Source organism: Neolamprologus brichardi, chromosome 16, assembly GCF_056152115.1.
Source record: "Neolamprologus brichardi isolate AB-2024 chromosome 16, ASM5615211v1, whole genome shotgun sequence".
Lineage (NCBI taxonomy): Eukaryota > Metazoa > Chordata > Actinopteri > Cichliformes > Cichlidae > Neolamprologus > Neolamprologus brichardi.
Genome location: NC_142119.1, coordinates 27,664,526 through 27,687,607, shown reverse-complemented (window position 1 = coordinate 27,687,607; position 23,082 = coordinate 27,664,526). Strand labels below are relative to the sequence as shown.

Sequence of the window (23,082 nt, the reverse complement as noted above, 5' to 3'; positions counted from 1 at the left end):
ATATGACCTCCACTCAATCAGATTTCATCAGGATTTAACATGCAGTCCACCTACAGTGGTATTGAGAAGCTGACTTGCCTTGGCCATACTCCAAGATAACCTGAGTGATGTTAATGAGGGCAGAAATGTAGGGCTGGACTGGGGATTGCTGTGACAGGAGGCTCTGCAGCGTCTTCATTTCATTGAAAATTCTTAGGAAACAAAGCAAATCAACATTTCAGATCTTAACAAGTCTTATCAAAAGTTCTTTGTGTTCTCTAATGATTGCATAGAATAGAACTGCATGCATGCAATCATTCTGTTAATTTATTTATTTTTATCTCAGAGCATTAATAAGGATTAGAAGTACATGTAAAATCCCTAGTACCTAAAATAAGCTTTTTATTTGACAAAAATAAAAATAAAATATAAGAGAGAACTTTTGGACAAGATCTAAACTACAGTCAAAGGAGCTTGCAAAGAAAAGCGTCTGGACTTCTTTAAGTTACTTGAAGACGTTTCACCTCTCATCCGAGAAGCTTCTTCAGTTCTAAGGTCAAATGGTGGAGAGTCCCAGATATAAACCTAGTGGGAGTGTCCCCCCACAGAGGGACAAAAGGACCCCCTAATGATCCTCTAATCGCCTGAGCCAAGGTGTGAAACTGGGTGTGGGTCCCAATCAGCCAGAGTTTCGGGTGAGTTCATTGTGAAACCTGGCCCCACCTTATCATGCGAATTCCTGAGGTCACAGACATCTAAACTACAATTAGACCTATAAACTACAATTAGACCTATAAATTTTCCTTAGAAAAATTAAACATCAGATTTGTTAAATTTCACAGAGAACTGCAATAGGTTGAAAGTATTACTACAGACTACTTTTGTAGAGTAAAAATAGACTAAAATATCTGTTGCAGCTAAAAATATATTAAGAACTTTAATTTGAAGCAACTTGCAATTTTGGGTGCTGGAAAAGCAAAGTGATACTTACTGCACTTGTTTATTTTATAGTAAATCAAAAGCATGCTTTTAGTACATCTAATGCTTTATTACATTTAATACATCATATATTACTTTTTGTGAGGCATTATTTTAAAGCAGTCCCTATTCTTAAAGCTATTTTGAAATGATTCATATTTGTTAAAGAGTACTCATTCGAGCCCCTTCTGTTACAAAATTATGGTAATTGTTTACAGTAAAGGAGGGAAACTCACATCTGATTCAGGCTGTCTTGTCCATTGGCTTCAGAGATGGTCTCAAAATATGTTTTTACAAACTTGAGTGAGCCAAGCATGTATTCCGCAACCATTTCTGGTACAGTTTGTTGGATGATTCTCTCAACTTTCTCCAGGATGACGATGGAGATGTTTTTAGCTGAAGCGAAGCTCATGTTTCGTTGGACAATGAGATTTACTGACTCTTCCACAATTTCCAGAAAATCTTGCTGTGGCAGTGGGATAACAGTAATGTTTGGGATCTGTATAACATGTTGCACTACTTCTACAATGGCAGCTATGAAGCTTTCATCCTGTAGGCCTTGTTGCTCTGCCACCATCACAGCTTTGCTTAGAGACTCTGTGATATTGTTTATTATGGAAAGGTAGGCCAGCTGATCATCACTGAGAAAATTTTCCACTGTCTGCAGGATGTATTGGAGATCTGTCACAGGGGTGGCAATGGTGGAGTTTTTCCATTGGATCATACTGCTAAGGAGCAATGTGACATTGGGCTCTGTCATCCACTTCTCAATGAGACCAAGGTACTGCTTAATTTGGAGCGCCGTGGAATGCAGAATGGTTGCATCGAAGTGCTGGTCAGAGCCTTCAGTGTTATTCCATGACTCGAAGTTGACCTCTATTAAGTCCAACAGATGCTGAAGAATCTCAATTGCTGTCTGGCCAATTTCACTCACAACGGTGCCATCTATTGGGCCCTGGAGGCTGTTTATTAGGAACTGGACCTTGTCACTAACAAACAAAGAGAAATTTGTCTGTGCTAGCTGTAATGCCACTTGCATTTGTGTGATGGAAAAGAAAGGATGAAGGAGCTCTGCGGTTGCACTATCGCTGGTGATGTTTTCCAGCCGTTTCAAGTACCATTTTATAAGATTCAGATATACTATCTGGACTTGCAGAGGGTCCGTCATTTGGGAGGTGTTTACTGGCTGCATGTCGGCAATCAACTGTATCAGACCCTCTACCACTTGTATTTCATTCATGATCTCTGGAGTGTTTAGGTGGCTCTGGTCTAGGCTCATCTTGATATTAGTTAGGGTGAGATTCAAGCTGTCTACAAGAACCATGTTAGGACCGGAGTTGAAGTTAACTTGGGTGAAGTCATTGATAGTCTTATTGACAATTACAGGGATGAGAGAGATAATGTCTGTGTTGTTATGGAGAGAAGGTACCTGTGTCAGAAAGCTGCTGAACATATCTATGAGTCCGGTAACACACTTGGTTGTTACCATGATGTCATTCTGGGGTTCAAAACAGCTCTCAACATTTGCAATCCCGATTATATTTGACATGAGTTCATTTATGTTGGAAGCTCCAGCTAGCTCGGCAATAGCATTTAGGTCCTCAATGGTTAGGTTTGTCTGTGTAAGGGCATTCTGGACATCGGACACGGTAACATTTGGTGTATTCATGACCAATTTGATGAATTGGAGGGTCTGCTTGAATGTTTCCAGAGAGGCAGCATCATTTGGTGACAGGAGCAATGAGAAAACCAAGGAAGCTGTGTTTTCATATTCTTTATCCCCCAAACCAAATGGACCAATTTTGATGGTGACGGTCCCATTGGCTGTGAGCATCATGTCTAATATCTGATCCAGAAATTTAGAGATTTCTGAAAATCCAGCCAGACAGTCCTCGCCTGCTGCACATTTGGTTATATTACTCTGCAGAGCCTTGAAATCCTGAAGAAACTGAGCAGCATCACTTTGGATTTCCTTTGGCAGGAATGCTACAAATTTCTGGATAACGATGTCCTGGGCAGCATCTGGTCCAGACTGAGTGAGGTTCTGCAGGCTCTCAGGTGTGAGGAGGTTGAGAAAGTCCATGGAAAGCAAGTGGAGGTCAGTGACTTGAGCCGTGCTGTACTGGTCATTTAGGAACATGACATGTTCAATTTTTCGTAGCCTATAGAGGGAAACCACAAACTCTTGAATCTGACGGATGTACCCAAGAATGATCTCAGTTGGGTCACCATTTGGAGAGTCCATCACTGTCTTGAACAGCTCCACAGCACTGATGATGGCTTTTACAAAACCCACTGAGGTCTGGTTGGTGAAAGGCTCAATTGCTTTTATGAGACTGTCCACTTCATCAGAATGAAAGTAATTAGAATAGGTAAGCAGAGTGTGTCCCATGATGTTTGGGAGAGACAATGTGAGGTTACCCTCCAAAGAGAGGAACTCCCTTATCAGCTTTTCCAGTTCAGGCAATGTTGGGTCTGTTTCATTGAAGGTAAAAATATGCTGGTTTAACCTGCCAAGTTTGGAGGCCACAGCAAGGATTGTGGAGGCATTAAGCGGAGACTCTTGGCTGAGCAGAGGAACAAGTGATGACAAACCCGTGGACTCTAACAGGGCATGAATGTTTAGAGTCATGGTAGCTGGGTTAGTGATGTTTTGATTGGGAAGCTGGGAGATTTTACTGAGGAATACATCCAGGTTATGCATCAGATTAATCAGGTAATTAGAGAGGGCATCACCTCCTTTGATTTCCTGTTTCAAATATACAGCTGTCGCATTTGTATAGATTTCACCATACACATGTTGCAGTAGATTCACAGATCCTTTGAGCCAGCTACAGAGAAGAAGAGTAAAACAGAACATGCCAACTTTATAAAGTCCTGAAAGCAATGCATGTGTAACATTAAAAATAACAGAGAGAATTGAGCGTTTTTATTTAACTATAATATGCAATGGTAAAAAACATGGTAATCAAACTAAAGTGCTGACAAACATGTTATGCTAGCACGGCACGCCTTAAGAAAACATTTTTTGTAGGCTACTAGTTACAAAAAGGCAGCACGGCAGCAATTCCTATTGGCTTGTTAAATAGGCAGCTCACTGTAGCTACTTATTTAACAAACATAACAGAACAGCGTAAATCTCCTTATCTACACTGATTATTATGTTTTTAAAAAACAGAAGACATGCTTCAATTCTAAAGCATAAAAAATCCACGTATATTTCAATCAAAACTAAAAATCTTTGTCACTTACTTCACAAGGGCATCACTTGGTGACATCAAAACCTGAGTCATTGCTTGAACAAAGTGTGGCCAGTTGAAACCAGTGTCACAATGAAGGGCTAAGTTCTTGTTCAAAGAACCTACAAAGCAACACATGCTAGGAATTAGCTGCATTGACTGGAACAAACCGGATTAACAGGCTTTTACACGTAACTAAATAAATATATTTTGTAACTGAGCTCCTTTGATTTGTAGAATTATAATAAAATACAACTTTAATCCTTTCTTTTGTTGAATGCAGTTTAGTAGTCACATATTGTCTAAATATATTTAGATATATTTGTATGATATTTGTATATATATGTTAGTTTTCAGTTCAGTTCAGTTCAGTGAAGAGAAGAGAAGAGAAGAGAAGAGAAGAGAAGAGAAGAGAAGAGAAGAGAAGAGAAGAGAAGAGAAGAGAAGAGGAACTCACAGTTTGCTGGCTGAGTGGTGACATCAGGGTGGTAGTTCAAAATCCAGTAAGCAATGTGGAAGTAGTCCTTTACCGGAGGCCACTGATCACTATTTTCAATTCTTTCACCAAGACTGATCATAAACCACACAAGACTATAAGCAAAGAAAATCACAACATGTCTGAGTCAGTAAAGTAATAACACACACCTTGTAAAGCATTGTGCACATTATCTGAAATCTGTTTTCTTCTATTACATTTAGTAAAGTGGGAAATCTGCACAGTCTTATCAAACTTAAATCTAGTTACCAAAAGAACCCCCGTATGTTAGACCTGTTTCTTATGTGCTAAGTTTGTTATGCTATGTTGTTATCCAAGTAGAAAATGAACACTTTGTCAAGACCTTTTTTGAAGAGCTCCAGAAACAAACTGGGTGTTGTTGTCAGGTATCCAGTTCATCCAGTATTCTTCATTCAGCTTTTCTGTCATTTCGGTCAAAAGCTCAGCAAACTCCAAGCTCTCCTCATACAGCTCGTGCCACTCAGACAGAATCTTGGGAAGTGTTATGTTGAAATCTGCTTCGCCTGTTAGGATGGAGTACAGATCTTGTCCCTAGGGATTATAATATGAACGATATAAGACACAAAGAAATTGTTTCTTTAAACAGTTAAAGCAAAAGATTAATAAATCCTTAAAAAAAACATATTTATACTTTTTAATTTACAGGATTAAGCCTTCCTTGTTAAGAATCTGTTGCTTTTCACTTGAGTAAGTTAATTTATTATAATGTAGTAAAATATTATTACATAATATAGCATTTTTTTAGACCACAAGTTGCACATAAAATATATTTTTACTTTTTTAATCAAGTCCTCCCAGTCCATCAGCAAAGCTTGTTGCAGATTCCCGTTGTTGGGGCAGATCAGTGCTGTCCATACTTCAGTTTTTATGCTATTGGTGGATAACAGCCAGTCCAAGGAATCCAGAACTTGTTCACATTTTACATCCTCAGTTGACATCACCTGGTAAAACAGAACAACACATCATCTGATTTACTGCGGAAGCCTTGAGGGAGATACTTAATGTTTGAAGTGACAATGAAAAGCTCAACTTACAGCGGAGATCACATGTGTAAGATGCCAGATTTTGACACAGAACCTGTTCACAGGCTAAAAGTTAAGGTCAGTCAACATTAATCCTACATACCTTCATAACTACTTCCATCACACTGTTGAGGACACGGTCCATCAAAGCGCGTGACTCGGACTGGTTTGTCAGCAACGTATGATAAATCATTTGGAGGTCATTAGCATCGTCCAGGACATTTTCTAGAATGTCTGCAAAGACAGAAACAAACCAAACTCAACTCAGTGAGAAAATTGGTTTTTGGATTAGGCCATAAAATCAGTAACTTTTCCTAGTTTAGACACATTGTTAAGTTACAAAAGACACACATATCACTTCAGTACAAGTGTTGTTTTGTCCAGTTTTGCTTGTTTTGTGTGTGCGTGTACTTTCCCACAGGCTAACTAATCCGATTGGGTTCAACGTTTCATCTTTCATCAGTCCCATGAGAAAGGGTGTGAACTTTTTCCATTCATGTCTTTGGTATGTATTGTGTAACGCAACTGATGATAAAACAAAATGTCCGCTGAGTGCACAAGCTTCTCTATGTCTCAAATGCTGCTCTCTTTTTAAACCTGACATTCTTACAGCCCATGTCTTTTATTTTTATTTTAGTTTATGTTTCCCTGTTGGATGTATAAGAATCACCAATAATGCTTGGAAAGCCATTTTAATAGTGCTGGAAATAAAAGTGAAACATTCACCGTAATGTTAATTTTCAAGTAAATGCTCTCACAGGTGAGACCTCACTATGGACATGATGCTTTGTTGTCATACCTTTTAGCATGTCAATGGTCTCTGACGCTAGCTTCATGGACTGATAACCAGTTCTGAGGATGCCCTGGACAACCGTATTCACCTCAGGCACATTTTGTACAAGTTCCAATGCTGCCTGACCGATGTTCAGAAACCTAACAAAGCAAATGATAAGACTCAGCTTAAAGCACAAGACATCAAAATTACAAGAATCACAGGAGAACTAGCAGAACAAATTAGTAATACGAAAATTTTATCAGCTTCAGATCAAAGGTAAGAAGAACAGTCATTTTAGCTTCAATTGATTTTCTACTAGTATTAGTAGTATTTAAATCGGAGAAAACACTGTACTCACAGCTCTTCCTCTGCGTTTTGTGGTTCTGTATCTGAGCTGCGCTTGATCCTTGTGATGTTGGAGGCTTCAGATTCTCCTGAAGAAAAATATCCAGTCAGATTGTAGACCAGTCCTCTGGCAAAGAGCACGTCGTGTTTAGCAACCTCCTTAATCCAGGCCAGGAAAACCTGGGAACGAAATATGAATCTCATCAAAACATCAATATTGTAAAGCCACTGCCAACTGAATACCGTTGAGGTTTCTGTGCAGGTGTGGACTGGAAGATGTGGTTGCTTCTTGCTATCACGAAAGCATTTCGAATGTCATCAAATAATTATTTGGCATGCTCTTAATCGTAAGTCGCATTGGGAAAGCAAGTTAGGAGCATATGGAACAATTTAAAAAAACAATCAAAACAATGGAAAAGGAATTAAAAGAAAATTGTATTTCTTATATATGTGATTCTCTCTGTTAATGCTAATAACATTAGCCTACCTGTTTTGCCACTTTTTCTGTGCTGATCACGCTTAGAACCTTGTCCACAATTCCTGAGCTGCACGCTGTTGCTGACCACAAGATGTTGCTGCTGTTATCACACAGATAAGAACGCACCAGATCTTTGTCCAACATCAGGCCGAAAGCCTACAATGGTCATGGAGAGATGATAGTGTTAACCAAAAAAGTAAATATATATGTTAGCTTTAAGTGGGTTCTTTAACTGGAATATGCTTTAGACAATTTTAACTTGCTAAACTTAGCTAATGTTAGGCAGTATCCTTAATAGTTGCATATTCTGTATATAGTATGGTCTGATAGAGAGTAATATCACTTTAAGGAGCAAAAACAAATACAGTCACTATATTACTTATCAAAATGTTTATTTGCTGTACATGCAAAATTTATGTCTCTGTTTTCCCTCATTTTAATCTTGTTTTCTAATTTCCATAGTGAAATTCAGTTTCCAGGAAATGTTTGTGAGCACTTTGGAATAACCAGACTTTCAGCTAAGAATAAATTCTGATGTAATCTTCATCTAAGCCAGAAATTCAAATTACTAAGAGAAAAACAGTTGTACTTCCTATGTGTTTGTAAGTGAGTGAATACTGGACCACTACTCCCTGCAAGCTTCTTAACTGTGTTAAAATATTTTGTTGTTGGTTTGAATATGTGGTTTGAATAAATGACTTTCCTGAACTTGGATTTGTACCATTGCTCTGACATTCTCATGTAAAATCCCTTCATATGAGTTACCACTGTTCAGTAAAGACAAGAAAGTAAAAGTTTAACAGGATGTGTCTGTGTAAATGTGTAAATGAATCGTACACAACCCTCACAACCCTCTTTGGGGAACGGTTGTTGTTGTTGCATAAATGACTTCCTTATTAGAATTAAAATTCCTAAGACCAGCTTAATGACCTTGAAGAAAGAGATGATGACTTTTTTTTAACCTTATAACTAGAAATATTTAATGTGCAATGTATTGAAAGGCAAATGTAGAACTCTTTTGCTATTACCTTTTTTCACATGAAAGGAACTGCCTTCTGTGGCATTGCTATTTCTTTAATATACTGCATAGGACTGTTTACTGAACTGTTGCATGATAATGCATACCTTATCCAGTGGTATCTCATAATCCAAAACATTTTCTACGAGGTATTTCACCGTTGTTCCTAGTGAGTCATTTGTGACCAGTTTTCCAAGGGGAATGGTGACATCTATGAAGAATTTAAGCACATTGTCAGATATTAGCAGACATGGGTGATACATAGAGTATTTACAGTAAAGCTAATGGTCGATAGTTACTTTTGCCAGGCCAATGATTGATATAGGTGATCACTCTGATGGCTTCAGCAAGAAATGAATCATACTTGGAGAGCGGGCCACTGGTCTCAGGGAAATCTTCCTCAATGGTATATGCATCACTAAAGAGACAATTTCAGAAGCATTAAATCTTCAAGTCCAAAATATAGTATGGGCTGGAAATATAGTTTAAAAAAGTGAAAGGCAATATCAAGAGTACTTCTAAGCTGAATTCACCAGTTTTCAAGCTTTTATTGACCACTAATAGGTACTTTGAATGATATATTATTTTTACTAAATATGGTTTGATTATGCCATTCCATTCTTTAAAATAATCTGATATACTACGTTAACCCCTTACTTCAGCTACCTTCATCACTGAAAATACTTTACCCCTGTAGGTGCTTGAGTACTTCTTCCAGTGTTCTCAGCATTTGGTCAACAGAACCATCTGAAAAGAGCTGAGGAAGAGCTAGAAGACGGTCCCATAGCAAGTTGTCATTTTGCAGCTGATTGAGGAATGTCACTGTTACCCATGCCACCTCCATCATTTCCTCTGGTTGGGTCAGCATCCATTCTTCCAGTATCTGACAACCAGACAGAGAAAGTATCTAAGCCTCCCAAAGCAAGGTACAATTACAAAAAAATGCTAAACACAAAACAAATAAAAAAGAATACATTTGGTTAGTGTCATCGCAGTGTGCTGACTAAAGTCAACCTAACATACATGGGCCTATATTTAACAAAATGTATAGGATCAAGTGCAAACACAAAAATATACCTGATTGACTGTATAGAGTGAGACTTCGAACACTGTGTTATTGGTCTTGCAGAAAATGAACACGGCATTGGTGAAAACATCTAGCGAGCTTTTGTTCAGCATGGGCAGAGTCACAGTGCAAATGGCCCTCTTTAACAGGTTGGCTGACTCAAGCATGTTATCCAGGTTCTCCTGCAAGAAATGCAGTTTAGGTGAATGCATGTTGTTGTTATTATTACTAGCAAATATACAACTGGTCTGCTAACACAACATTATTAGAAATTGTAAATGGAATATCTCCAAATTTAGTCAGTAACAGCAGCATGGTTGTAGGGGAAACTGAATATTTTTGACACATAAATGTATCTATCTATCTTGTTATCTTTCAAATCTTGGACTGGGTATATGTTTAGTAACAACATAAATAAGTATAAGTGTGCTTAGTAAATAGATGCAGTACATGTTTTGTAGCCATTGCTGCAATGCAAGCTTGAGGTTTGACTATGATCTACAGGACCTACAGGATCATTTTTAAACTTGACTGAAGATGCTATCAATCAGCTCTTAATACAAACTGTACTAGTACTGAGAACCCTTGTATCTTCTTTTATTTCTCCACAATACCCACCTGATCTTCAGTACTGTTGAAGAAAGTCGTTACAGGAGCATTTTTAGGACTTCCATGGTGAGACATGCCTTTAAAAAGCAAAAAGATATTGTGAAAAACAGCAGGACTTTGATAAATACTAGATAACCATTTAAAAAAAAATCCAAATACCTACATCTACCCCAAACTGCCGGTGATAATATTTATTCAAAAACATCAAAGTGATTATGTTAGTTGAGCAACGTACCCAAATTGTCCAGCAGTTTAACCAGTTCTGATTGATCATTGGTGAAGTCGTTGGGGAGAAGGTTAAGAAAATCCCCCACTTGACCAAGACTCTCCAGTGGAGAACTCTCTGTCACAGACCTGTGGTACAGGTGAGGTAGTAAATACATTCTATTAGATGCATTTAGGACCCTTTTAGTGCTAAAGGTTTCATCTTTCTGTCTTAAATTAAAAGTACCTTTTGTTTCTGTGTTTAAGGCGCTTGATTTTGACCATGCATTACAGTAATCATATTTATAATACTGCAATTCACTGAAATAGAACCTAACTCTACAATACCTTGGTTCACTGAAATGAAGCTTAACTCGATGACACTTTGATTCCCTGAAAAGAAACCTAACCTAACAATATTCTTGTTCCCTGAAATGAAGCCTAAGAAAAATGTACTGGTAGATAAGAGGTAGACAAACAGGTTCTTCCAGTGCAGGGAATTTAAATCAAAGAAGCTTCCAGATAATGGCATTTGTTAACACATGTAATGTGATAGGTAAGGGTTAAGATCCTTCTCTTCCTCCACAGGGAAAAGTCTGTTGTTGCTAAATTTTCTTGATCACACACTGACTAATCATGTCACGTGATGCTGTGATCCTAAGGTGCGTCCCTCCTTTGAGACACAGGGACCATGTGATTTAAAGTCAGCAGAGTTCAAAATGTAGTTTTAAACAATAATATGTGAAGGGTTATTGACTTAAAGTAAATATGCAATTTGTAAATATGTTTTAGCACTTAGATTGCAGATTATATACATAGACTGTATATACACTGAGTATACTGACGAAGAAGGTACCTTGCTCTCCTCGACTTTGATGTTGTTGGTTCTACCAGGCGAGATGTGTTATGGCAACTGCTATCTGTGTTGCACATGAGGGTCTGGAGGAAAGGAAATAAGCCTGTGCTGGGGAGGTTTCGGGGACCGACATAACCTAGAGGAGATATGATAAAGGTTTTGCTGTAGTGATGACACTGGAAAATGTCATATTCATTAAGAATTGTTTCTAGGTACGTAATTGCATGCATTTGGGAAATGCAGATAGTTCAGAAGCATTAAAAATGACATCAATTCAAGGTAATAATGTGAATGGCAATAGGATATCTGATACTGAGAAACAGTTTTACAAACACTCTGTCTGAGAAGTTCCTGGAATAGTTAGAAGCATCTATAGCATTACTGTACGTGGGTTGCATGACTGGTGTGCAACCTCTGCCAATCTGAGCTATTGTATCTGGCAAAAAAGAGAGATCCAAAGATTAACTCAGAATGACTTGTCTTTAATCAGGTAATCTTTGATTGATTGCCATGATGTGCAAGTTTTGAAAGCTAGAGCATACTGCATAGGTGCATTTTTCCTTCTTCCTTCTTCTGCTTTGCTGTCTCCAAAAAAGTTTATACACCAGTCAGATTTTGGTGCATTCTGACTCTGTGTCTCTTTCAACCAGGTATAAAATAAAATACCCACTAAACGGTATCTCAGGGGCAAGAAGAGGTCCTATTGGTTTGACTGTTTTACTAAAAGGTTTGACACACTGGGTTATTAAAGTTCAAGTCAATTCACATATCTTTCAAATCCAATCTGCCAATCAAGCCTGAACCAACAAATGTGACAGGATCAACTAGTCATCTAAAAGTGTTGTTTCCCTTGGTGAACATTACCATGAGAAAGAAGGTTATTCCTATGTTTTTTTAAGGATTTTATTGAAATTTAGATATACCATTTCTTAATGTTGCTGTGATTACATGTGGTTTTTTTAGGCTCAAAGCTGTTTGAGAACCTGGCTCTCTGTTAACCATTAACCTTGTTATTTAAAAAAGGCTGTAGGTGGCAAAACAAAGGTATCTCAAAAGCCTCGCCTTTTCAAGTTTCACACAAATCTAAAGCAGAGTAAATGTGATGTCAGTAGGCGTTAAATGATAAAGCAGAACAAACACCATGTCAATAATGATGGGATAGGCTCAAATCTGAAGGACCATTGATGTTTGCATTTAGCTGTCCATTTGTTTACTTTGGTTGCAAAACTAGAATGTCTCCAAGTATTTACCTGCTGACCTTTAAGATGACAAACAAAAGAATGCGGTCCAACCGAGTTAATATTGTGTCATTACTTACATAACTATCACAAAGGTAAGTTTCAAGAGTATCCTTTAAAACTAATAAAAGTTTAAAAAAAACACAACAAAAACAAAACACCAGTAATGCAAAATGTCAGTTAATGTTTCCAAACAAAGCTTCTACTCATTAAAAAATATTTTTGATTGTTGTAAGGGATGCTTACAGTGGAATACGCAGGTTGTGCATTTTCAATATGAGGTTAAAAAAAAGGCTTGATTTTGTTTGCAGAATTAGCAGCAGTTGTGTTTTTTTACACTTACATGCTTCCTTCACAATAGTAGGGAACTGGTGGCGGGTCACAGCAAGGATGATGAAGATGATCAAAGGCCAGGCGATCAGAGTCAGGGACCATACCTGAAAAAACACAACATATTTTAAAGCTTTGTAATAATATTCATTTCAGGGATGTGCAGAATGCCATTTTTTCATTCTTAGGTAATTAACTAGATATTTTTGACTCTTTGAATCTCACTCACTGGCCGTCTAATTACAGCCAGTCCATTCTTCCAGAGAAGAAGCTGAAGTTGGCGAAAGAAGGCCATCACTGGTGGAAGAGGCTAAAATAAGGGAAAAAAGGAAACAAAGTTAAAAATGATATTTTTCATTCCATTAAATTATATATTTCAGTGTTCATTTAAATGCATTAGCTGGCCATTTAAAACAAAACAAATGCAGTATATTTCAGGACTAGTATTTCCATGATCCCAGTATATCTATCTATCTATCTTCACATTCAAAGGTAGGCATAGACATTTTAGGATAGGTGGGGGGGGGAAAGCTACTATATAACTTGGTGAGAGTGCATTCATTCAAGTATAGGTTACTTAAATAATATGACAGTTTTTTTTTTCTTCTTCTCTACAAGTCTCATCAACTGTAGCTAACGTCTATAGCGCAAACTTATAAACGGTAGGTTTAAAATAATAATAAATAACAGCAATGTAAATCACATTAATGTTGTCGCTCAGTTTAGCTCATTTAGGATAGGCACTCAAAAAAATAGTCCACTGCGCACTCACCTCGCAGCCGCGTTCCTTTTAATAGCTCAAATTATTTGTTATGTGAGTGTCGCTCGCAGATTTGCCAGGGAGGGCATGGCTCCTAGCAGGATGCCCTTTCCATCAGTTGTTCACCGGAGTAAGACAGAAGAAGACCACGCTCAAACGTTGAAAAAAACCCTCTCTGAATGCCACCGCGGTTAGTGTAAAAGCAACAACAATACCGACAACCTTAACCTCTCTGTCGCTTGTCTTGTGCTTGCGTGTATGAAAAGAAATATCTGGAATGGAAAAGGGCGTGTTCTCCTGTTGCACCTGTCTGCCCACAACAACAAAAATGGGCCGCATTACCTCTTAGAACAAGAAATCGCATACACTGGTACAAGAAAGGGCGCTACTTGAGGACGCTTTATGTGCCTATCGTACTACAATATTTAAGTAGATTCTAGTTACCTCAGATAATCACAGCTGATAGATTTAGAGAAAAACCAGAGCTGCTTAGAGAAGCATGTGACGGAATTAGAACTGGTATTTTTTCTTTTTAATGTTTCTGTATTTTGTCCTAAATGTTAAATAGAAAACCTAAATTTAAAGGTCGCATTGACCTTAAATGTCTTCTTTTTGTTTCTATAACCAGTGAAAGTTAAACCTCTTATTAAATCTACAAGGTATGAAATTACACATAGTTTACAGATAGTTTAAAGTAAGATATAAAAACCTAATTTTAAATAAGTATAAGAATGAAGAAAACGGGGTTAACCCAGGACGGTAATGTTGCTGGTAATGGTGTTGTGGTTCTTTTTTGGGGTTTTTTTTTGTTTTGGTTTGTTAATTTTTCCATAACTTGTGTATCTGCAAATATACACCTTCTGTATTTTTCATATGAAAGAAACTATACTGTGGTGGGGCTTGCTAATTTCTTGTTTTTGATTTATGTATGTTTTGTTTTGTTTTGTTTTGCTTTACTTTTGTTTCATATGTTGTTTGTTTAATTTAAGACTAAAAAAAAATAAAAATTAAATGAATGAGAGGTAAAACTTGAGGGGGTAGGGACAAATAAGTAAATACATCTGCCTACTCCTTTTCAAACAAATAATGGAATAATATTTTGTAATGATTGTGAAGGCTCATGTTTGAAATAAAAATGAACTGAACTGAACTGAACACACCTAATTATCTAGTGTTGTCAAGGAGCTACTGTATACGTCTCCACAGAGAACAGTCACAATGACATGTGTGAGGGATCCATTGGGAAAAGTTAGCACTCACACACAATACTGTTTCCACATAATGTTGAGAGGGAATAAGATCCATCCAATTCAATGATATCAAATCACCAATTGTAATAAATTACATATAAATAAAAATTATCTTACACATTCATATTTGACTTGTGTTCTTGTATTTTCAAAAAGAATAATATGACTGAAGCTTTCTTTCAAATGTACAAACATCCTGTACAGACCTTGTGAGAAAAATAAATGTTGACATTGACATTGTTGCATTATGGTGCATTCTCCAAAAGTTGATTCTGTTCATCTGGACGTAGCGTTTTCAGTGGGAGAAACATTTCGTCACTCATCCAAGTGACTTCTTCAATCTCAGCTGACTGCAGGTTTCCCCAGTCTTATAAACTTACAAACATATAGTGTACACTGTTAAGTGCCAGCAGGATTGCCAGGGTCTATACATCAGGGAAATCAAACAACATCTGGCAAAGCGGATGGCACAACACAGAAGAGCTACCTCGTCAGGCCAGGACTCTGCAGTCCTTTTACACCTACAGGACAGTGGACACTCTTTCAATGATGAGGATGTACCATCCTGGACAGGGAGGAACGCTGGTTTGAGCGCGAAGTCAAGGAGGCCATTTACGTAAAAAGGGAAAGACCATCTCTGAAGCGAGGAGGGGGCCTAAGGGTGCATCTTTCGCCATCGTACAATGCTGTGATTGCAGCCATTCCCCAACTCTCTGTGAATGGTACTCATGGCCATTGACCATGACTATTCTATTCTATGATGAAGGAAGTGGGATGAGTGACGAAATGTTTCTCCCACTGAAAACGCTACGTCCAGATGAACAGAATCAACTTTTGGAGATTTCCTTACCTGGATGATTGAGCATGCATCAAGAAGATTATGGTGCATTCCATTATCTTTAACTCAGAGTATGAGCGGAAATTTACTGTCACCCAGTCTTTCTTTTATGGTACTAACATTTGTTATGCAGGCTGAGTATTACATACTAAATCTTTCCACAGTTAGATTGTTTGATAAAAACAACTGCAAAACAATGGACAGCAGGAATAGGGTTGGGCCATTTCACCTATGCCCAGCAAGGCCATAGGTGACATGACACTTGTAATGTTATCATAAAGGTAGCAATACTGGTTTCTGATCTTGCAGTGTGCTGGAAAAAAAAGTCAGCTGTTTTATGCAGTGTACTGTCTTACCACAGGAAGCTTATTCAACTAGCTACTGAAATCCAGTGATGTATAATACACTCTTCTTTTTGACTTTGCTCTATATATAGTTTTCATTGCAATGTTGTGTGAAAGTCATGAGCAAGCCATTATTTTATATTTTTCCTTCAAGGACACAGACTTTATTGTAATAAAGTCTAGAACAATAGTTCTTCAGTCATTTTAAAGATCTTTCAAAGGTTTTCTTTGGATATTGGCTGCTTTGTCTCTTGTTTTCAGTCCAGTTTTTGTACCTGACCGTTTTCAGAGGAATGTCTTTTGTTTGTTAAGTCACTTAACACTGACCTATTAGATCGGGAGAGGAGTACGACTGTAAGAGTCTTGACTTTCAATCTCAACAGAATGGTATAATAAGGGGTTTTTTTGTTTTGTTTTTTTGCTTTATAAACTAAATGTTTACACATATTTTTCATTTTCCCAAAAAGTGAGGGGTGGCAACACGTTTTGTTTCTTTGAAACAACAGAACAATTACAGAAAATAATCAATTTGTAGGTAATTCCCTAAACTAGCTTGATTAAACATCTCGATTTACATATGTACTAGGGAAACTTAATTATAGTTGAAGAGAATTGGAATTATGTGGTGGTATTAATCAGATTCTGAAATAACAAAATATTTTATTTTAGTTTTAGTAGGTTTCTGGCAGGGTGGAAGGTAATAGGTAAAAGTGCCTTGAAAAAAACATGCAAGTCTTTTGTACAGTATCAGTTTGATGGCAAGTTATGTGTGACTTCTTTGTGTTATGTCAATACTGGTCCCTGTAGTACTTTAAATTAGGATTGCAATGTGTATGCTTGGAAACAGTTTGCGGTTTAAATATCAGGCTGGAAAAATTAGGCATTGTAACGTCTTCATCATGGTGGTATTTACAAAGTAAAATGCTTGATTTCTGTTTTCTAATTTCCTACCGTTCCAATACTGACAATATTATGAAAGGGCAGATACTGTATAAAAAAGTGAAACGTATTTGTGTTTCTAAAATCATAATTGATTGTGCTTCTTCATAAGACACTTCACAAAAGCAAATTTTCTTAATCTAATTCACAGCCTAACCTCTGATTACCAATTTGTAAAAAAAAAAAAAACTCCCCTCAAAAACCCCACTGGATTTAAAATGAGAATACACCGTCTAATACTCTTTGTTCCATTACAAGACAATCTGTTCACCATTGCCATGAATATAAATAAAAATGAAAAATACAGTTAAAAAACAAAAAACAGTATGTATACAATCTTAAAAACTAAAATGTAAGCAGCTTTATTTTTTGAAAATTTAATTAATACTGTACATGTTTGGCAGTCCTCTCTTTGCCTATTTAGCATAAAGTCCAAAAGAGCAGTCTTTTCAAACCTGGCAGCACAACACTGAAACCATGAAAAGTAAATAAAAATGAACAACAAAATTATTAAAATATCTTGAAGATTCCAAACACTGCATTTGGCCTTTGTATAAGCAAACTCTTAACGGTCACATCAATAAACAATTTTCCAGTGCGTGGGCTGTTCACATTCTTTCTCAGTGTCCCCACAGAAACGGTTGTATGTAGTTTTGGGGTCAAAGCCCAGAATTTCCCTCTCTTCGTGGATCCGGAAAGAGAAAGTGGAAACTGATGTTCCTATAAAAAATCTGGAAAGACACATAGAAAAATATAAATTCAAAGAAAGATGGTGTCCATGAAAACTACGCAATAGGAGAACAGCATGAATCACCGTGAGTAGTTTTTCAAGTTGAAATATTTTCCATGGGCAGGAACAAGTGATAAAGCTAATGAAATATCTAAGCTATTTTCTGTTAAACTAAAGTTGGGCATAGGTTAAAGAACTAGTATTTCCACAATAATCAAACAAACATTTTAAACTGATGCACATTAATGTGCCTTTATGTCTAATTTAAAGGGAAACAAGTTTGGGATATTTTTACATTTAGCTTAAATTAGTTTACTGGCAAAATCATAAAGAACAGCCGTACACAACAATAATGGGAACTTTGAACTACACAACACCTGTACCATAAGTTACAAGCTAATGTGCATTACATTCAAGGATAAAGGTGTTTGGCCACTATGTGACAGCATTTACCTTTTAGTATAGGTAATGGCTGAATGACATTTCCCCCTTGAAACTTACCATTAGCTGTATGTGCTTGCTGCTGAGGCTGCTCGGTTTAGAAAGACATGCAACACCACAAATTTGAAAACTCAAAATGTATCATCTATTTATATTTTCTCACTCAATACTCCTCTACAGAGGTAAAATAACACTACCGTAATGTTATATTAATGTTAAAAATTGTAATGACTGGAATGAAAAAATAACCGATTTCCATGTCATATATGTGTAATTTTATATTTTTTGAAATAAATAACCTGCATTATTGTGTATTGTGTATTAAAACCGTGAAACTAAATATACCTTGCATGGGCACATATCCACTGGTCAATTATGGCAACTCCTCCATCTTTAAAGAGTTCGAGGTCCTCTGTGGATGGCTCAAAGCGCACCATGTCTGGCAACAACTTTTTCAGCTCCTTCATTTCTGCAAATTTTACAGGATTAACAAGTATAATAAAATCATATAAGTAACTACTATCTATTAGATAAACTACTGCTAAATGTTCGCACTGTTCCTTAAATATTTATTAAAAACTTACAGAAATACTCAGAAATTTAAACCACATAGTATTACTGGACGATATATATATATACACATACATACATTTTGTAAATCAAGTTACCATACAGGGTCCCTCGTCCGACAAAGAGTTAAAGGAATTATTAGCAGATTATATTTTATTATAAGTATTAGCTAGAAAATAGACTTCTAAAACTTGACTTAATATGCAAATCACTGAAGCTTCAATGCATTACAATTTCTCTATCTTTAAAAATGTGTGTGTGTCACTACCTTCATCATCTGCATCTGTTGCAACAAAAACTTTATCAAGTTTATGTTTTTTCATCAAGCTGCATATTTTTTTGACAGCTCCCTTAAGGCTCGGCACATCCTCTCTGTGACCCCAGATAAAGTCTTTCCGGCGCAGGTGGACGCCCAGATATGGACCACCTTTAGCTGAGCCAGGCTTAGCCTGAGGAATGATCAAAAAATAGCACATCACTTCTTAAAATGCTGCTCAACATGGAAAATGGTCACACCCATAACCAGTACAATCTCATAAATATACTATTATAAGACACTGCCAAACCTTCATACGAGTCCAGTCCTCGCTGTATGGCGTATGGTCTGTTTCATCTGTAGAGTTTAGATGTCTTGATCTGAAGTTATCCCCTATGAGACGCAGGTGCTTTGCAAAAACCATGCTGCGTCGTGTCTAGAATAGACACAGACCACAGTTTACCGACAGCAAAGTTTCCCAGAATCCCATTGTTTTTGAAAATGCAAAAGATACATAATGTAACTTATTATCAGTAACAATACAGTGATGCCACAGTAATGCTACAGTATACCACACATAGAAAAAGTCTAGGAAGAATAACACTGCCTAAGATGACCTAACCTAACCTGAAACATAAGACGTGATGTATCACGAACTGAAAGTTCTATAATTCTTGACTTACATTCCAGTAGTCCTTCCCAGCATAGTGATCATGAAGGAGTGTCTCTGCTCGGTCGAGCATAACAGATCTGCAAAAACAACAGCATGCAAACAAGATTACCACTGTAGGTGTCATAAAATCTGACAGAGCTATGAGTAATGGCAGAGCTGAATAATAATGAAGTGAGATCATCTTTCAGACATGTTCCAAAAAAAGAAGAAGAATCAAACACATTTTTTTAAAATGATGATCATATGATCAGCTTTATGTTGAGACAATGTCACCCTGTTATTATGCGTACTTTTTTATATTAACCTGTATTCTGAATTACACACCAGGAATAGTAATGTCTAATTGTAATGCCTATACTGAAATGGTACACCAAGTTGAACTATTGTAATGTTTTAAAGTTCTTTAGAGTTTTAAGTCAGTTCAATTTTAAGGTGGAAATAGTGACTTTTAATGAAGACATGTTCCTTTGTAGACTCACGTCGCTGTAATGTTTTTCTGAAGAACCGGTGCTATGACGGATGCATGGCCTTGTGCTGATAAACACGTTACATTTCGAGCTCTCGTCTCTTCGTATCCCCAAAACCAGCCCCTAAAAAACAGACAAGATACATGTGGCAAGTAGTGGGCTACAGTATTGTGCAAAGATCTCGTACCACACCTCATTTCTTTATGTTTTCCTAGAAATGTCAGTAATATGTCCCAGGAAGACTGAAAGTCAATATTTTATAATCTAATAGATCATTTTATTCTGTGTGCACTTCTTCTTTTGTCCTCCAATTGTCCAGTTTCCTCAGACTTTTTAAGGACACACTGCACCATGCCAAAACACAGTGGGGGAAATAACTGCTGAATGTGTAAGTTTGCTTATTTACAAAGAAATGAACAGTCTCTAATTTTTGTTGTTTCAGTTTAATGCCGACAGATAGAATATCAACCAAAAATCCAGAAATAAAGGCACATTATAAAAGTTATAAATTGATGCATGTCATTAAGTTAAATAATTATTTGATCCCCAAGCCCCAATTTAAAATAAGTTCTTTGCTAAGTTATCTGTTATGTGTAGCCACAAAACTACTTCATCCCATCAGTTAGGTGCTTTTTATGCTTTAATGATTCATGGGTCAAGTGGTATCTAGTGGTTTAACAAACATAAAATATTTCTCTGAAAATTGCCAGGTGGAAAGACTAGACTTAAAAACCCTGAAACAACTTCAAAAGGTTTGGAAACCTATTGCTCAAGACCACTTCTGGCTCCTTGGAAGCAAATTCCACAGAAATGAGGGGTGGATCAAAACTTTTGCAAAGTACTGTAGACACGAAGTAGGTTTGTGTATTTTCTTGTGTAATTACATCTTTGTTACTAAAAAACAAATATATTCATCACACTAATACCCACATCTTTACTTCTGACCCTTGTCACGATACAGATAATGGCATCTAGTTGTTGTGTGTAACAAAATGTACAAGTGGTATTGTATTCATAATGCAATGTTTTATACATGTTGCTGGTTTTCTGCATTGTTTAATCACCTGTAGTAGCCATGTTTATCTTTGGAGTACATCAACTTCTCGATGCATGGCCGCTCGTCAACCTTTTCCTCCCATTTTCCATCAGTCCATCCTTCCGCATAGTTTTGCAGTACCAGAACATGGTCTATAAACGGGCCTCCATTTTCTACCCCAAGGAGAGTTCAGTTTGTCATAAACAAATAATTGTGTTGCAAAAGGTTTTAATTTATATATTTTAATTTATTGAGCTTGAAATTCCCTTTCAAGCTCGGGTCCAGAGGCCTGGGAGCTTAAGGGTCCTGCGCACTATCTTAACTGTTCCTAGGAACAACATCCGAGATCTCTGTCCAGAAGAGCGCAGGACCCTCAAGCTCCCAGAGGACCTGAGCGTGAAGGATAGACTGCCAGCAGGGGCAAGAGGGGAATTTTCTTTACATATATTAAGTATATCTCTTTCAAAAAAATGAAACCTAGTCTGCATCACCCATCCAAATGCTCACCAGCGATGAATTCTTCATACTCAATAACAGGTACGTTGGCCTGAAGGCTAGTAAGGCTGAAGAACTCCCCCCATGGAATGCGGATTTGATGGAGGTTAGGGCTCTGCCAGTGGTAAAGGCGACCCCATGGGGGAAGCACCAACACCCAGTCATCTCCTTCTTTCCTCAATGTCTTGACCAGAGAAGCCATGCGAATATAGACATCTCTGCGTAGATTGAAACCCTCTGGAGGGTTTACATCATACAAAAGGTACCTGTGGTGACAAGACAAAGGCATAGCACATTATTTGTATACTGTAGCTAATACGTTCCAAAATTGAGGTACCACCTTAAAACTTTAGAAAGCCTTACTCACTGTTGCAAATTTAGCTTTTAGAGACCCGGGCAGCTGTTTTCTCTTTTTTTTGTTATAGCAGGCTGTTTAACAATTCTGGAAGTTACAGTCTGATCAAACAAATAAGCATGGGTACAAATAACTCATACATATCACCTAACTACAGAAAGCAATAATACACATACAATAACCAGAACACTAAATTCTGCATTAAAGGTAAACACAAATGAAATCCTGTTGTTGCAGAACTCCACTATACTATAGAACAATAATGTTCTGGCTGTTCTGGATTTGTGGTAATTTTAAGGAAGAAGGCATTACATTGTAAAGTTTTTTAATCGATTAAGATGACGTTTGACATAGTCAAAGCTGGCACGATATCAATCAATCAAAACCCGACGTGTTAACTACAAAGAAACACTGCCTGTACGGTTAAATGAACAGCTGCTTTCAAATTTACGTTAGCATTGCTGGTTAGCCCACCGTTACGCTATAAACTTACCGCAAATCCCTGGCGGCAGCGACGGGTGCAGTAACCGTCTGGCTTGCACTAAATACATTATCACTGTTTCCTTCATCGAATACGGAAAGGGCGACGAAAACTGACAGCAAGAACGAACTGAAAGAACACGCTGAAGCAAATAACATCAGCAGTCTATTCAGTACGCGCTGCGCCATATTGACTCTGAGCCACGCACTTCCGGAAGCGTCTGCATGGTTGCCGGGCAACCAGCAATCGCAGACGCAGACGACAAAAACGAGGCCAGAGTGCAAAGGATTATCAGCACCTTTTAGTTAGTTGTTTTTTGTTTATCTATGTAGATAACATACATTTTTTAAAATATAAATATCTTGTTGACTGCTACATGCTTCCTTTCTGTGCAGGCAGTGCTGTGCTGCCATATTCACAATCAGACTTTTTTAAAGTAGATATTTCACTAGTTATATGGCTAATTTCCAACCCCCTAGACAGGATAAAGCTAGTGTCAAAGGTAGAATTAGGTGAGTGAATCTAATCAAAACATTGCCTTAAAGTAAAATACTTGATAATATATAAAATACTTGATATATGCTATCTGATCTGCACCATCAGAGTATGCCTGGACTAAACTGCATTTTTTCATACAGCCAAAAGTGTTGAATGTATAAGCGGGTTGTGGCATGTAATTATTTTGTTATGATTGAAAGAGAATCTCCATGCTGTCACTGCAAGGATCGCCAGGTTGCAGGACAGGAAAAATTAACTAATTAAACACTAGCTTGCCTATCAAGATTAAAAATCT

General features: G+C 37.3%; 2 protein-coding genes across 3 annotated transcripts in view; both read right to left on the bottom strand.

Moving 5' to 3' along the window:
• Positions 1-13,641, bottom strand: part of abca12 (ATP binding cassette subfamily A member 12) — a 57,775-nt gene extending 44,134 nt beyond the window's left edge. Inside the window, exons 1-20 of the mRNA XM_035912791.2 lie at positions 13,427-13,641; positions 12,884-12,951; positions 12,668-12,761; positions 11,087-11,222; positions 10,262-10,380; positions 10,036-10,103; positions 9,429-9,599; positions 9,041-9,234; positions 8,651-8,769; positions 8,459-8,562; positions 7,343-7,489; positions 6,869-7,035; positions 6,535-6,668; positions 5,839-5,969; positions 5,490-5,654; positions 5,036-5,244; positions 4,654-4,787; positions 4,210-4,318; positions 1,194-3,788; positions 79-191 (exon numbers count right to left, since the gene is read on the bottom strand). Of these exons, the coding sequence (XP_035768684.2) occupies positions 79-191; positions 1,194-3,788; positions 4,210-4,318; positions 4,654-4,787; positions 5,036-5,244; positions 5,490-5,654; positions 5,839-5,969; positions 6,535-6,668; positions 6,869-7,035; positions 7,343-7,489; positions 8,459-8,562; positions 8,651-8,769; positions 9,041-9,234; positions 9,429-9,599; positions 10,036-10,103; positions 10,262-10,380; positions 11,087-11,222; positions 12,668-12,761; positions 12,884-12,949 (4,975 nt within the window). The 5' untranslated portion in view covers positions 12,950-12,951; positions 13,427-13,641. The remainder of the gene's footprint in view (positions 1-78; positions 192-1,193; positions 3,789-4,209; positions 4,319-4,653; positions 4,788-5,035; positions 5,245-5,489; positions 5,655-5,838; positions 5,970-6,534; positions 6,669-6,868; positions 7,036-7,342; positions 7,490-8,458; positions 8,563-8,650; positions 8,770-9,040; positions 9,235-9,428; positions 9,600-10,035; positions 10,104-10,261; positions 10,381-11,086; positions 11,223-12,667; positions 12,762-12,883; positions 12,952-13,426) is intronic.
• A 2,336-nt stretch (positions 13,642-15,977) lies between these two features.
• pofut2 (protein O-fucosyltransferase 2) lies at positions 15,978-22,501 on the bottom strand. 2 transcript variants are annotated; one of them, XM_006802347.3, is made up of 9 exons: positions 22,302-22,501; positions 21,466-21,719; positions 20,987-21,131; positions 19,935-20,045; positions 19,466-19,532; positions 19,093-19,218; positions 18,795-18,975; positions 18,302-18,425; positions 15,978-17,516 (listed from the first exon to the last, which is right to left on the bottom strand). In XM_006802347.3, exons 1-9 carry the CDS (start codon positions 22,475-22,477, stop codon positions 17,363-17,365), a joined length of 1,338 nt encoding a protein of 445 aa, XP_006802410.2. In that variant the 5' UTR covers positions 22,478-22,501; the 3' UTR covers positions 15,978-17,362. The 2 variants fall into 2 exon arrangements, with proteins under 2 accessions (XP_006802410.2, XP_006802411.2); XM_006802348.3 differs by lacking the exon at positions 22,302-22,501 and adding an exon at positions 21,821-21,907.
• Positions 22,502-23,082: the final 581 nt, after the last annotated feature.

Bases quoted from the DNA above. Each gene is read 5' to 3' on its own strand.
- pofut2 (XM_006802347.3), bottom strand. From the start codon at position 22,477: ATGGCGCAGCGCGTACTGAATAGACTGCTGATGTTATTTGCTTCAGCG. The intron at 19,219-19,465 runs GTAAGTCAAGAA...TGTCTATTCTAG, and splicing joins CTGGGAAGGACTACTGGAAT to ACACGACGCAGCATGGTTTT. The intron at 18,426-18,794 runs GTAGTGACACAC...TAAAATTTGCAG, and splicing joins AACAGATGCAGATGATGAAG to AAATGAAGGAGCTGAAAAAG.